The sequence below is a fragment of the Impatiens glandulifera genome, chromosome 4, assembly GCF_907164915.1.
Source record: "Impatiens glandulifera chromosome 4, dImpGla2.1, whole genome shotgun sequence".
Taxonomy (NCBI): Eukaryota; Viridiplantae; Streptophyta; class Magnoliopsida; order Ericales; family Balsaminaceae; genus Impatiens; species Impatiens glandulifera.
The window spans coordinates 48,113,331-48,127,647 of record NC_061865.1 but is presented as its reverse complement, the minus strand read 5'-3'; the positions used below and the strand labels follow the sequence as shown (position 1 = coordinate 48,127,647).

Below are 14,317 nucleotides of genomic sequence, written 5' to 3'. Positions count from 1 at the left end.
GAGAGTAAATTGAAAATGCTATCATATTTTTATCGTAATTTTTTTTTGATTTTTATATATTACTCGTAAAAATACACGTGTTACATGCTATTTATATGTTAATATTACTCATTTCAAAAATAAATTAAACTAAAATAAAAATAAAATTGGTTGATGGGATTATGCCATACATTTGTTTATTTGAATTAATATATATATATATATATATATATACAAATAAAAATGAATTAAAAGTAAAAATAAAACCCCTCTCTTTTTCTCAACTTTCTCTCTTCTCCCATTCTTTTTCTCTCTTATTTAAAAAACAAAATTGATTTTCAACAAGGCATTTCTAAAGCGCGGGATCCCCCAAGAAGTTCTTTCCCCATCATAAGAACCATAGTACTAGACTGAAGTGTCCTCTAAATTCTCTTCAATCTTCATTCCAAAGTCCAAATTTATCCCAGAAATCGTCTCCAGGAAGGGAAATCTGCGGTCGGGATCAAAGTATGCTTCACGAGCTTTTATTGGCGCTGTTGGGTTACACCGGAGATCTCATTATCGATGAGAGAGAGCAGCGAGCCTCTATTGGCGTTACCCTATCTCCAGACGCCCCCATTTCCGAAGAATGCACATTTAGACTTGCCCCTGATCTTTCCTTCATACAACCAAGCGAAAGGTTAGCCGTTTCTTCCCTTCTTCTATACCCTTGAATATGCTAATTTTGGGGATTTTTTTCGCTTACATGTTTCTTTCGTCGAAGTCAGCCGAATTTGATTACATTTTCAGCCCTCTTGACGCATTGACAAAAAAAAAAACACTGAATAATCCAAACACTAAAATTTTCAGCTGTTCAACTTATTTAGCAGCCTTTTGAACCCTCTGATAATGTTGTTATTTTCACTGAATAAATTCTAACCTAGAAAATAAAAGATTACATGCTATAGGATACGGAAATAAAAATCTAGTCTTTATCTTCATATTGGATGATTATCTCAATTTCCTTAGCTTTCGGAATGAGGACTTCTATTAACTGCTATTCCTTTGGATGCCATTATTCTCGTGTTTGGCTGGTCCACTGATGACTTGTCTGACTCAGATTTGGTCATTGAGTCAGCTGCCTTTGGATATATCTCTAACAACCCCTAAATTGTTTTTGCTGTGTATGAAGTATGGATGGTTCAGACAATTTCCTTCCTTGTAGTGCCTCAAAAAGTTGATTGTGAATAGATAACTTTGTATATTAGGAAGTATATTTCTTATGATTGTGAATCCCCAACTAAGCTACATTAATTTCCTCAAATTGCTGATGTTTTGTTATGGTAACTTTTGCAGGTCTGTGATTGAAAGGATAATCACTTTGGGGTTTTACTATAGGGAACTTGATCGTTTCGCCTCTAAATCTAGAAACCTAAGTTGGATAAGGTCCGCCAAACATTATCCTCAGGCGAAAACTTCTGAATTACTGGAATGGAAAAACGAGAAGCACAGTATATACAGAAGGGCCGTTGCTAATGGAATTGTTGAGGTGCTGTCCATCTACAGATCTTCTGTTCTGCATATTGAGCAAAAGTTGTTGTCAGATACTGTGCCCATCATAGCAACAGTAACCCAAGGACTTAATAAGGTCTGTCATGTTCAATAACTTGATTTGCATACTTTGCTGGTATTTCTGCATTCTTATAATGGTTCAGTAGTAGCCTAACTAATTACTTCATAAACTGAATTAGGCCGCAGTATTGAAGTTCCATTCTAGCTTTCAGCAATATCAATTGAGTTGAAAAACAAAAGTCTAAGCATTGCAATATTTAGGTTAGGTCACATTAGCATGAATATGTAGATAAGTTATGAGATAACAAATTCCCTACTTATATTTTTGTGTCTAATTTGGAACTACCAAACTATATGTATCTCCCAAGAATTGGCCTCATTTAGAAACACTTATTGTATTGTTTTTGTATCTGCATCCGTTTTCAGATTAAAAAAATGATTGGAAACTAAATTTAGTCATTTTCATTCCTACAATATAACAACAACTATATACTATTCTATTTGTAACCGCCACTAACAGCTAGTAACCATACCCTTGTAACATGTTCTTATTGGTTTCTCATAGACTTTCAGTTTGGAGACAATGTTCCTTGCATTTGTTTAGTTATAATTTTTGTATCCAATCTATATTTTTATTTTTAGTAGGTTATTTTTAGTTATATATCCTTAAGCTGATTATTTTAATAAGTTTGATGAGCATTAATTTTCCTTTTGCTATATTAGATGCATATATGTCTTTGATACAGTCCCTCCTTAACTGTGAACACTCTTCTGTTGATGATATATGTTGACAAACATTTTCTTTGAATCCATGAGAACTTATTTTCGATCAGTTATTGTTTTTTTGAAGAATTTATATCTCCTTCAGTAATATGAATTTGTAATTTTGGCAATTCAACCTTCTGAAGTTGGTTGTTCTTCTAGTTCTTCATTCTCTTGCCACCCCTCTATGAGCTTATCCTTGAGATAGAGCGTGATGATATTTCTGGTGGACGTCTTCTTAATCTCCTGTACAAAAGATGCCATTGTGGGGTGCCTGAACTACAAGCATGCATTCAAAGGTATACTTACTTTCATACTCAGGATGTAATATATACCGTTGCTTAATTAATTTTTTAAAAGAAAATTTTCTTTACAACTACAAAAAATGCAAAGTTCGCGTCTGTTACTTAATATTTGATAGCTAATTTCATATTAATAGTGAATTTCAAAGGAAAATATCCTTTTGGCTTTTGTTCATAGCTTTTCTATTTAACTTGTAAAGGTATAAATATTTTTGTTTTCCCACACTTCGAAGCTCTTATCAGATGTGTAATGTACTAATTAAGGAAAACACAACTATCTCATCAAGCATACTTATGATAAAATAGGTCACTGCACCTGTGCTACTTGAAGCTTTTCTGTGTATCAACAACCTCTTTGAGGAAATCTTTCACTTAATTTATTGTCATGTTAAAGTTTGGGTTGCTACTTGCTAGTCCTGAAGAAAAAAGTTCATAGTGAGGCCTTGTATGGAGTATTTTCCCATATAAACAACCATAAGCTAATGAGAAGATCTCTCACTTCAATCTTGCCTTGTTACTTACTCTTCCCTTTGATTTTCATGGGCCTTGTATGGTCAACTGTAATTTTGGATGTAAGGCCCTACCCCAAACATATAATAAAGATGTAGAAATAATACTGAAAATACACAAACACCTATCTTTATACACATGCCTTTCTGGATGAGATTAACCAACCAACCTCAAGAAATCCTTTTCTTCTTTATCATCCTGTATACAATCCTCAACACATCTCCTCTCCCTCCCTTTGTTTTCAGCAGAAACTGGAGAAATGAAAGGGCGGCTTTCATATCCAATCCAGTGGTTCACAATATTTATTCTCTTACTATGATTACTATTATATTGTTATTATAATAATACTTGGGTATTACATCTTCTCTATAAAATAACATTCTTTGAACATATAATTTGATTTATGACCAAAGTTACATATATATTTTTTTGAAAGGGTGAAACACACCAAGTGGAGGTCGAACAATCGCCCTCCGCTCAAAGACCAAAGTTACATATTATTTAAGAATTATATATATTTACTAATATTTTATCACTTCAATATTGCTTTAAAATGCATACAATTCATAATCTCCCCCTTACCAAGCGACCTATTGGTTTGGCAATTGTTTTATAATTTGCGCTGAAGAGATTACTTTTATAATATGTTGTTTGATAAGTAGCTGATAAGTGATACTTGGTACATCCAACTCAGACTTTGCTGGAACCTCCACTTCCTTGTAATGTCCTAGTCTATTGGTAATCTCCCATATTCAGGCCAATTATTGGATGAATCCGCCCTCTGCATGGCTTTAGTGGTTTCGAGAGGGGAATCACATTTGGATGCTTTAAATTTGCAGTTTTTATATAATAATTGGTGGGAGATCTGTAATGGAAGGTGATTATGAGATATGATGACAGTTGATTACGATAATTTATTGGTATCATATAACTGCTTTGGCGGACGATACTATCTGTCTTTTTCCAATTTGTTTGTATTTCTGCTTATGTCTTAGTTATATTTGGAATAGTAAATCAGTATATAATTTTTAATTTATCTGATGAAACACAGGCTTCTTTGGCATGGCCATCAGGTTATGTATAATCAACTTGCTTCTTGGATGGTGTATGGGATTCTTAACGATCAGCATGACGAGTTCTTCATTATGAGGTTAGGGATTAAGACAAATTTTGACTTGCTCAGCTTTTCTTTTGAAGGTGTTTGCCATCATTAGGGACATATGCTATCTTATTTTGTCAAGGCAGGAAAACAGGGAAGCAGCGCATGATCCATCTCATCCAGATATGATTGATAAATTTTCGCACATGTCAACAAGTGATGCAACTCTAAGTGATTGGCATTTGGGGTTTCATATATCTCTGGTAAGTGAATCCATTGTTTTCCTCCATTTTCTCATGGCAATATTGTTATGCATGAAAGGTACAATTTGCAGTTTTTTCTGAAATGATCTTTGATTATTTTGCAAGACTATGTTCTACCATTTTGAGCTTGTATATTTAGGCCTGAGAACAGGAGAATGCTACTAATTATGCAATGTATTGCTTTAATGTTATAATTACTATCTGTTTTTTTATTTATGATCTTGATTTTACTAGATAAGATCAATTTATGGGCATTGCTAAACGTTGCACCTAATGGTTATTATTAAATTATTTATTTGTGCGAGTAAACAAGAGTTTTGAGAGGATGAACGTATCCATTGTTTTCTGTATATTGATTTAGATTCAATGTATAGTTTATACAAGGCAAACACTAACATATTTAAGTTTCTATCTATAGGAGCACATGTCGCTCACTTCAAATTCAAACAATTCCTGTTTATCTCTCCCTAAAGAATATGGGTATTCTGTTTTCTACAATTTTTAGTGTTCATGATATATGTGTTTCTTGATGTTTCTAGAGACAAACAAGAACATATAAGACTATAGTGCTTAATTGTTTTCAAATATAAAACTTTCTGGTTTGGCTAATCATCAAGCTTTTATACTTTCTACATTGATGGTAGGATATGCTTCCAGAATACATACCAATGCGGGTTGCAGAGTCTGTTCTGTTTTCTGGAAAAGCAATCAGAATTCTTCGCAATCCCAGTCCAGCATTCCAATCTCAAAATGCTTTATATTACCAAGAGATGTCTAGAGTGACATCACAAAGAAGTCAAAGATCAGAAGGACTAATATTTCCCAGGAAGGAACCTTCAGTGGAGACTATGAAAGGAGAAGAGTTACTTCCACAGTCTGAGGCGGACAAAATTGAAGCATTGCTTCAAGACCTAAAGGTACTTAATTAGTATACATTTTTTTTTGAAAAGGTCAACTTTTCATTGAAAGTAAAACGCAAGATGCGTTTAGACAATGAGTAACAAGTCACTTATGCACAAATTAGACAATGAGTAACAGAAAGTTTCCCTATTCTTTCTTTCTCCTCTTCTTGATCCCCCAAAGCTGAAAACTAACCCTTGATCCCCAAGGTATTACATTTGTTCATCTCTTCTCTGCATTCACTATTGAATATTAGATGCTCCAACTAGCTGATAAACTAATACATGTTTATTACTGCTTTTCAAACTATTCTGGTAATTATCTTTTTTTTTTTGTGGATACTATTCTGGTAATATAATTTTTTCTTTTTGTAAGATGTTTGTTTAATGTCTAGGAATCGTCTGAATTCCACAGAAGATCATTTGAGGGTGCTGTGGACTCCATTCGGGCCATTGCTGCTACCCACCTTTGGCAGGTACTAGATAAGCTATTTTTCACCAGTTATTTCTTGAGAATACTATCTAAGTTGATCTAACTGGTTAGTATAAGCTACATATATATTGTAAATGTAGATTACAACTTACAAGTACCATGTCTATAAGCAAATGGATTTCAGTCTAACTCAAGTTATACGAGTTTATATGAGTTATTCTGCTCCTTTGCAGCTTGTGGTAGTACGAGCTGATCTAAATGGTCACTTGAGGGCCCTTAAAGACTACTTCTTGCTGGCCAAGGGTGATTTTTTTCAGGTAAGGGGTGAATCTAGAAGAATTATGTGACACCTGTATTTTTCTAATAGCCTGATATCAGTTTTTGTTTTGGGCAGTAGGAATTCATTATATGCCTATATGGATTAACTTGTAATGGCATCTAAAATGTTAAATTAATTAGAATAAAGACGTGGAGATTAGGGCTATGCAAAGAGATATAATATTTATAAAGATCAGAATATGCAAGGGTCTGATGATATGATATCATGGTAGATTATTGATGTATGTGCAATTTCATCATGTATAAAACTTATGGATGTTATTGACTGCTGAGTATATATTTAGCCTATTTACTATGCCTTGAGCGGTTGAGCCAATATTCAGTACCAGGTGGAATCGCATGCAGTTACAGAGTGAATACAGATTCCAGTTGGGTCATTATCATATTAATTCTGATATCAATTTTTAATTGGACATGCTTTCTTTCACTCCATTTATTTTTTAAAGTCTTTTCATACTAAATGTGAAGCACATTGTTAACATATGTGGTTTATCATGCTAGATTTTTCTGGAAGAAAGTCGACAATTGATGCGGTTGCCACCTCGACAATCAACTGCTGAAGCTGACCTTATGATTCCTTTTCAGTTGGTATTTATAATTCTAAATGTTTATACTCCTATTTTACGTGCTACTATCCTCTTCTGAATATCAGCAATTGTTTCCTGTCACATTGGTGACATTGACAGGTCTATAGGCTAGCTCTTCCTGAACTCCTATGTAATCATGCAATATTGTTACTTTTGTGAAAAAATATTCTTTTTGTGGATGTGGTTTCTTTCGTGCTATAAATTTAAAATATCAAAAGATATTTTAGTAATTTAACCCAAAAAACCCACTTTTACATCAAACAATTTTTTTTCTCATAACCTAGATTTGTTCCACATAAGCCCACATCAAACAAGCTCCTAGGTCGCGTAACCTTGGAGCGGCTTTTAGTTATAGCAGTGAATTGACCCTGCTCCTTGTATACAAAAAAAGTGTGAAAGATAAAAAAGATAAAAATATTGATTGCTAAAACCATATTTTCAAATAATATATCAAAATTGTCTCATGAATAGATTTAAAAATCCTACTGTTCAATCAAATTTCATGCAATGTCGTTCATTTATGAGCATTATTTGTTAGATTATTTTCCCACAGTTTACTTATGCGTCACCATATTTGTAAGTATTTTTGTGTTGTCTGTGCATGTATGCAGGCTTCAATAAAGACCATCGGTGACGAGGACAAGTATTTCTCAAGAGTGTCAATACGGTATAGTTCTGAGTATTATTGGTTTTATGCTAAACATGTGTAGCAGTTACTTTATGTGGTTACCCCTGTATAAAGTTCTGCAGTTAATTTTCCTTTTTCAATTTATAGGATGGCCTCTTCTGGAATTGCAGTTAGATCCTCCCAAGCAGATCTTCCACGAGCAAAAATAATTGGAGACTTGTCTGCATTTTCTGATTCTTCAGAAACATCTCTGGATGGTTGGGATGCAATTGCTCTTGAATATTCAGTTGATTGGCCCTTGCATTTATTTTTTACTCAAGAAATACTATTAAAGTAAGTCCGTTAACAAGATTCTCTAATTTTTCATTATTTAACTTTACATGTTTTTGACTAGAAGCTGTTATTATCTTTTGCTAATACACTTTACTCCGTGAAACAAAAAGGTTTTGCATTTCTATTTTCATTTTGTAGTTGTTCTGTGGACTTTACTTTCTCACTACTTGTTACCAATTTATTTATTTTTATTTCAGGTACTGCCGTATATTCCAGTATTTGCTCCGTTTGAAGAGAACACAGATGGAACTAGAGAAATCATGGGCATCTGTAATGCATCAAGATCACACAGATTTTGCACAGCGTCGTACAGACCGCGTTAATAACAAAGTATCGAATCAACGAAGGCAACGTTTTACACCCATGTGGCACATTAGAGAGCATATGGCCTTCCTCATCAGAAATCTCCAATTTTATATACAGGTATATCTACTGTTGTTATTTAATCCCCTCGCAAATTCATAAATGGGATAAATTTTCAATATCGGCATCAACTACCTTCAGGCCTGTTTGGCAAAGAAAGATACATTAGTAATTAAGCATACTGTTTCCATCCAACAGATAAAGCAGCAAATCTAAACTTATAGAAGACACTAGCTAAAGAACCACGTAACTAGGTTGCCAACAAGGGTAATAAGGGGAAGATTTGTTGATATTTAGGTGAAAAAGTTACTAAAGAACTAGAAATTACTATAACAAAGTAATAGCATGTTAGAATATGAAGAAGCCTGAAAACTGACTTAATAACCAAACGGGATAAAGAGCAATAGGGATCAAGATGTGAACAAACCCTAAATTCCTAACCTTATGGCTCTAGCCCATGTGAAATGCAACTAATATTTGTTTGGGACTTGACTTCATTGAGAAGGTAATTCCTACATGTATAGGCTAATATAAGACGAGGATAATGCAACCAAATATCTTGTAATATCATCTAATTCCAAATTTTAGAAATAGTAGTTTGTGTAATATCCCAACTGTGAAAGGTGAATGCCTACATTGAGAAGGAAAATAATTTGAGAATGTCTTCTTCTTTTAATTCAAGTGCTATTATGTTAAAGATTTCTCATGCAGTCAATCTAAATCATTGTTGCTGGCCTTTGATTTTGGAAGTTGCACAACTTATAAGATGTTTGTTTATTAACAGGTTGATGTGATAGAATCTCAGTGGAATCTACTGCAATCCCGGATTCAAGGATCTTGTGATTTTACTGAACTTGTGAACTTTCATCATGAGTAAGTTATCATGAGTGGATCATATTTTGCAGTCTTTCTATAGCGAAAATATTAAGAACCATGTACCTTTACAACTAAAAGAACTCGAGGCACATATAATATTTCTTGGTTCTAAAAATGTACTTGCCAAGGAAACGGAAAAAATGATTTGCAGTTCTGTTCCACTGCCTCAGGACCACTATTGAAGTAGAAACATCCAATGTTCATTTTTGTTCAAAACACCAAAACGGAAAGATGTCGCTATTTTGACATTTTTCTCTTGTAGTTAAAAAGTGCATGTTTTGGTTTACATGAGCAAGAGTATTCCATTTTTTTCCCTTGGGTTCAATTTATGTGAGTTATCTTTAGTTTTCACAAAGTTTAATGCAATATATTGCATCTTGTTTTGCTCTCAAGTTGAATGCATCTTCATTATGTGAAGGATTTACATAGATTGAAACTGAGAAACTATGACTGATGCATGAAGTTCCATCTGATAGAAAGGGAAAATGATTAATTAAATATTTTCTTTCAGTTACATAGCAGCATTAATTTCGCAATCCTTCCTGGACATTGGATCAGTATCAAGGATACTCGATGGCATAATGAAATTGTGCCTCAAGTTCTGTTGGAAAATTGAGAACCAAGAGTCCAATGTAAATATGGTTGAACTGGAGCACATCACTGAGGTAATTCCCTATACTATTCCTTATGACTATTTCCAATCTTTTAAAGAATCTATATGAAATCTTAAACATGGTTTTGCTTATAGTTTTCTACCTGTATGCACTATAAGCATGAAGTAGTCATAGTGTATTACTTGATTCATGGAGAGGTACATTATTGCTCCTTAAATCTCATTTAGGTGAATAGTTTCATAAAAACAATTATTCCAATATATGTGAGCTTTATGAGGAACATCATTTCCTTTTATCATTACAAATACTCTACCACTCCTTTTCCACTGTATCAATTTTTAAAATGCTTCACATTTTCACAAATACCAGTAGAAGTTGTCGTCCCTAATAAGATAATGGACTGTTTTGTTCATAATAAAGTAATTTCAAGGACATTAAGGCCTTGTTGGATCTCGGGTTATTTGAATAACTAACTGGTTATTTCCATATAATCTTGTTTAGTGTAAGAAGTTGGTTATTTAGGTAAAATGATCAAAATGTCATTATTTATTATTTTAAAATGTTATAAAAGTAAGAGTAATTTGACGCTTTAAGTTGGAAGTGTAGGTCATGATAACTTCCAACATAAAAAAATAGCAGGGTAATTTGGTTTCTGTTTGATGATTTCAATGATATGGAATATTGGATAAAGGGTTATTTGGAAATTATCCCAAATAACCCACATCAAACATCTTGTGGTATCATATAATTATGCAAATAAATTGCATTATGCAAGAACAAAACTCCCTTCAATACGAGAATGATGAAGAGAGAGAGTTCCTGTGAGGGTGAGAGTCGCCTCTTGCGACCCCTCTTCGTCACCCACCACTTGCCCCCCTTCTCCCCACCCCTCCTTCCACTATTAGACGATTCAGAGACGTTGTCGTCAACTCTCGGGAAGGGCTATGGAGACACCCTGCAGATACGGGAATAAACTCATTTTCATGAAAGACAACCCCAAACCAGGCTATGCGATCACATGCAAGTGATCACATAGCCTGGTTTGGAGTTGCCTTCCACGAAAATGAGTTTATTCCCGTATCTGCATGTGTGAGTGACTCTCTCACCCTCAAAGGAACTCTCCCTCTCTTAACTCAGGCTAGGGTAATCTTAATTCTACTAAAACTGAAATGCCAACACTATGGATTACATTGGTTGGTTGGTGATTGAACGGTTCAGTTTGTCTATTGAATATTATAGCAAAATAGTTTAGAGAAAAACTAAGGGCAAATAATAATAAAAAAATTTAATAATGTTTTTCCCTTTCTCACCAAATGAGAGTCCCTTTCACTTTATTGCGAATAAAAAATCACCACTTAAACCATAGAAACCCTAAATAAATGGAGTGATTATATCGAACTAAGGTTGCTTAGTTGTAAACGGTTCGGTTGAGTTAGCATTATTTTTCTAAATCTTCGATCTTCAGGACGGATTAACTTGCCAAAACTATGGGGTCTAGTATTTTTTGTGCAATTTAAACTATTTCTGCATTAAATCATCATAAACCAATCTAATCTATGACATGAATTTATCATTAAACATTTATGCTATATGGAGAGTGAAGATAAGTTGTGACTTTCTATTTTGCTTATAGTTTAATCATTTAATGCCTGTATAACTTAGTAAGCTGCTATATTATATTGTCTTACCATATATGAATTTGTTCAGGAATTTAACAAGAAATCAAACTCCTTGTACACTATATTGCGTAGTAGCCGACTAGCTGGGAGTCAAAGAGCTCCATTTCTTAGGCGTTTCCTTTTGCGTCTGAATTTCAATTCATATTTTGAGGTAAATGTCTCACTCTATTATTATTATTGGAAAAAACTCTTTTGCATCTCTCATTTATTGTTCGAATTTACTGTATAAACAGGCGACTGCTAAAGGAGTGCTTAATGTTGTTAGACCTCGTCCAGAGGTCCCAGTTCCGCGAAATCTCTGATTGTGAGTGACCATTTATGATTTTCCTTGAAAGAACTGCAAGTTTGTCTTTGTCCATTTATTTGTGTTTGCTTATGTTATATTGGTTCATTTCTTTTCAAACTTCTCCCCTCATTGTTGGGATTGATTTAAATGTTTCGATGTGGAAAGAAAAAGTTATTTCATTCGCACATGTTTTCATCAAAACCAGTTGAAACTACTATAATAGTAAAAATCTAAAGATTGTGTCAACCAGACTGTACAAATGTCAAAAACCATTTTTTTAGATATGTTACAATAAGCATATCTATAAAACTGTCTTCACCATGTTAAAAATAAAAGCTACAAAACTAAATTAGACAAGTAATCCAAATGATTGACCATGGTTGTGATTCTCTTTCAATAAAATTGCAAAACCACCTTTTAATAACTTATATTTTATACTTCCTATTCATTCTTATTTAAGAAGCATAAAAAAAAACCTATTAAGATCTCAATCCTCCTAAGAAAGAGAACATGAAAAAGGCTGATTCATTAAAACTCAATCTGGTTGGAGACTGGAGTACATCAAAAACCCATTTCACAATGAGATAATTTAGGCAAAATTCAAGACCATTCAACCCTTAAAATCAAAAAGTATAATAATTAATAATGACCAAACCAATTTTACCTATACACAAACCATGTATAGATCTCTCATTACTTGCCACCCACTTCACTTCTTCTCAACGCTCTTGTCATTTAGCACATTTCTTTGCAACTGCTTTTGACAAAAGTATCCGTGTTATCACTTAACACCCTTCTTTGTAGCCGTCTTTGTCCAGAAGGAATCCTTTGTTATGGGATTCCCGGAGGGGCAAAATTGTCATATTAATTTTTTTTATTTATCATTTTGCCCCTCCCCATGAGGCGGAACAGGGGAATCCCGTATCTAACAGGAGATCCAGATCCGAGATCCCTTCTGGTCTTTGTCACCTTAACTCCAAAAGCATTATTCTTCTCAACATTTTTATCACTTAACACCCTTCTTTGCAGCCGTTTATGTCACCTTAGCATGGGAAGTCTTCTTCTCAATGCTCTTAGTAACCTAGCCGTTTGCCAAATATCCCACTAAGAGGAGGATATTCCGAAAAAGTCTTGGAAAATATTTAATCCTAAAATGTATCCACAAAATGTTTAATAAAATTAAAAACTAAAATATGAACATTGAATTTTAAGTATTAAATTATCTAAACATAAAAAACTGAATTAATAAAATAGAAACATTTAAAATTTAAGTACTTAATATTTAAATTAATTTGATAATATTTAAGACTAATATATGAAAAAATATATAAGACAATTATATATTTATTTACTAATAATATTAGTTAATAAACTTAATATATTGATTTATATAATTAAAGCAATGTAATGTAATATATTGAATATTAAAAAAAATACTGATATTTTTTTTCCTTTAAACTTGATCATCTTTAAAACAGAAGTTATGATCTGACCATTTCCATGAATATTAATTGTCTCTACTATTGTCATTTATCTACTTTTAAGACTTTCTTGTACCTCGAATTCCACTATTTTGGATTTGTGGCATCCATCTTCATTAAAAAAGAGTGATAAATATAAATTGTGGCATGAAGATTATTGAATATAAATAAAGTTTCTGAAACAACCCACATATCAAAATGGGCCTAAGAATGATATAAAGGTTACACAAATAGAATCTTAGCCTACTTTACAATGTTTCTGTATCATATTCAAAAGTTGATCAAATTTGAAATAAAAATGAGAAATCCATAACAATCAGCAAGGAAAACTGAACCGGATGAAAATAAGACAATATATGTATATTCATATGATACATGAAGATATTCAATTGATCATCCAAAACATGACATGAATATATAAATTGATCAACAAAAAGAAATGAGATACAAAAGAAATCAAATTGGATATGAAAGATAAGTAATTGATCACAGAAAGAAATGGAAATATTATTTAGTATTTAAATTTTATTAAAAATAAAATAGGACTAATATAGTATTTTAATAGATAAATAAATTATTTTTAATTAAGTTAAACAAATTATTTCAAATATAAATTTTAAATTATTTATTTCTTTTTAGGTCATCTCTAACCCAAAAACTCAAACTCAAAAAAATATTTTCAGAATATTCTTTTTTATAATAATTTTTAATTTTTTCAATATTATCTATATATTTATCTAAAATTATAAATTTAACCCATAACTTTACAACAACTTATTAATTACTTTTAAATTCTAATTATAAATCCATTATTTATACAATATTGTTTATTATTATAAATTTATAATACTTAAAAAATATAAAATATAAATGTAAACAAATTTAAATATAAATTAATCATATAAACAAATTAAAATTATCATTAATTAAACATATAAATAAATTAAAATATAAATAAATTATATAAATAAATTAAAATATAAATAAATAAAATAAGTAAACAAATTAAAATATAAATAAGTTATGTAAATTAATTAAAAACAAACTAAAAGGACTAAAATGAAAATTTTGAAAAGTTTTGAATATGTGAACAGTGTCCCTTCAAATTTGGGTACGGAGGATAGAGAATTTGCAGAAAAACTCAAAATGCAGTTGAGTTTGCAGGTGAGTTGGAGGGCTAAAACCTATTATGAAGATGGGTTTGCAGGTGGGTTGAAGATGATCTTAAAGATTAAAATTAAGCGATAAAGAGGTTTAAATTGTAGGAATCTTGACTTCATGCTTAGGGTCTAATAAATTTATAATTTAATTATAATTGTAAACACTAATTTTC

At 32.2% G+C, this 14,317-nt stretch overlaps 1 protein-coding gene across 1 annotated transcript; it reads left to right on the top strand.

Annotated features, from left to right (window-relative positions):
• Positions 1 to 347: 347 nt before the first annotated feature.
• LOC124936384 (gamma-tubulin complex component 4) lies at positions 348 to 11,695 on the top strand. The gene is made up of 16 exons (XM_047476880.1): positions 348 to 658; positions 1,315 to 1,606; positions 2,455 to 2,591; positions 4,156 to 4,254; positions 4,346 to 4,466; positions 5,111 to 5,383; positions 5,761 to 5,841; positions 6,032 to 6,115; positions 6,639 to 6,725; positions 7,336 to 7,391; positions 7,500 to 7,685; positions 7,883 to 8,108; positions 8,833 to 8,921; positions 9,436 to 9,589; positions 11,246 to 11,368; positions 11,451 to 11,695. The coding sequence occupies exons 1-16, from the start codon at positions 489 to 491 to the stop codon at positions 11,517 to 11,519; spliced, it is 2,247 nt and encodes a 748-aa protein (XP_047332836.1). The 5' UTR covers positions 348 to 488; the 3' UTR covers positions 11,520 to 11,695.
• Positions 11,696 to 14,317: the final 2,622 nt, after the last annotated feature.

Excerpts from the sequence above, each read along its gene's own strand:
- LOC124936384 (XM_047476880.1), top strand. The coding sequence starts at position 489 with ATGCTTCACGAGCTTTTATTGGCGCTGTTGGGTTACACCGGAGATCTC. Across the intron at positions 1,607-2,454 it reads TAACCCAAGGACTTAATAAG|TTCTTCATTCTCTTGCCACC; the intron begins GTCTGTCATGTT and ends TTGTTCTTCTAG. Across the intron at positions 9,590-11,245 it reads AACTGGAGCACATCACTGAG|GAATTTAACAAGAAATCAAA; the intron begins GTAATTCCCTAT and ends GAATTTGTTCAG.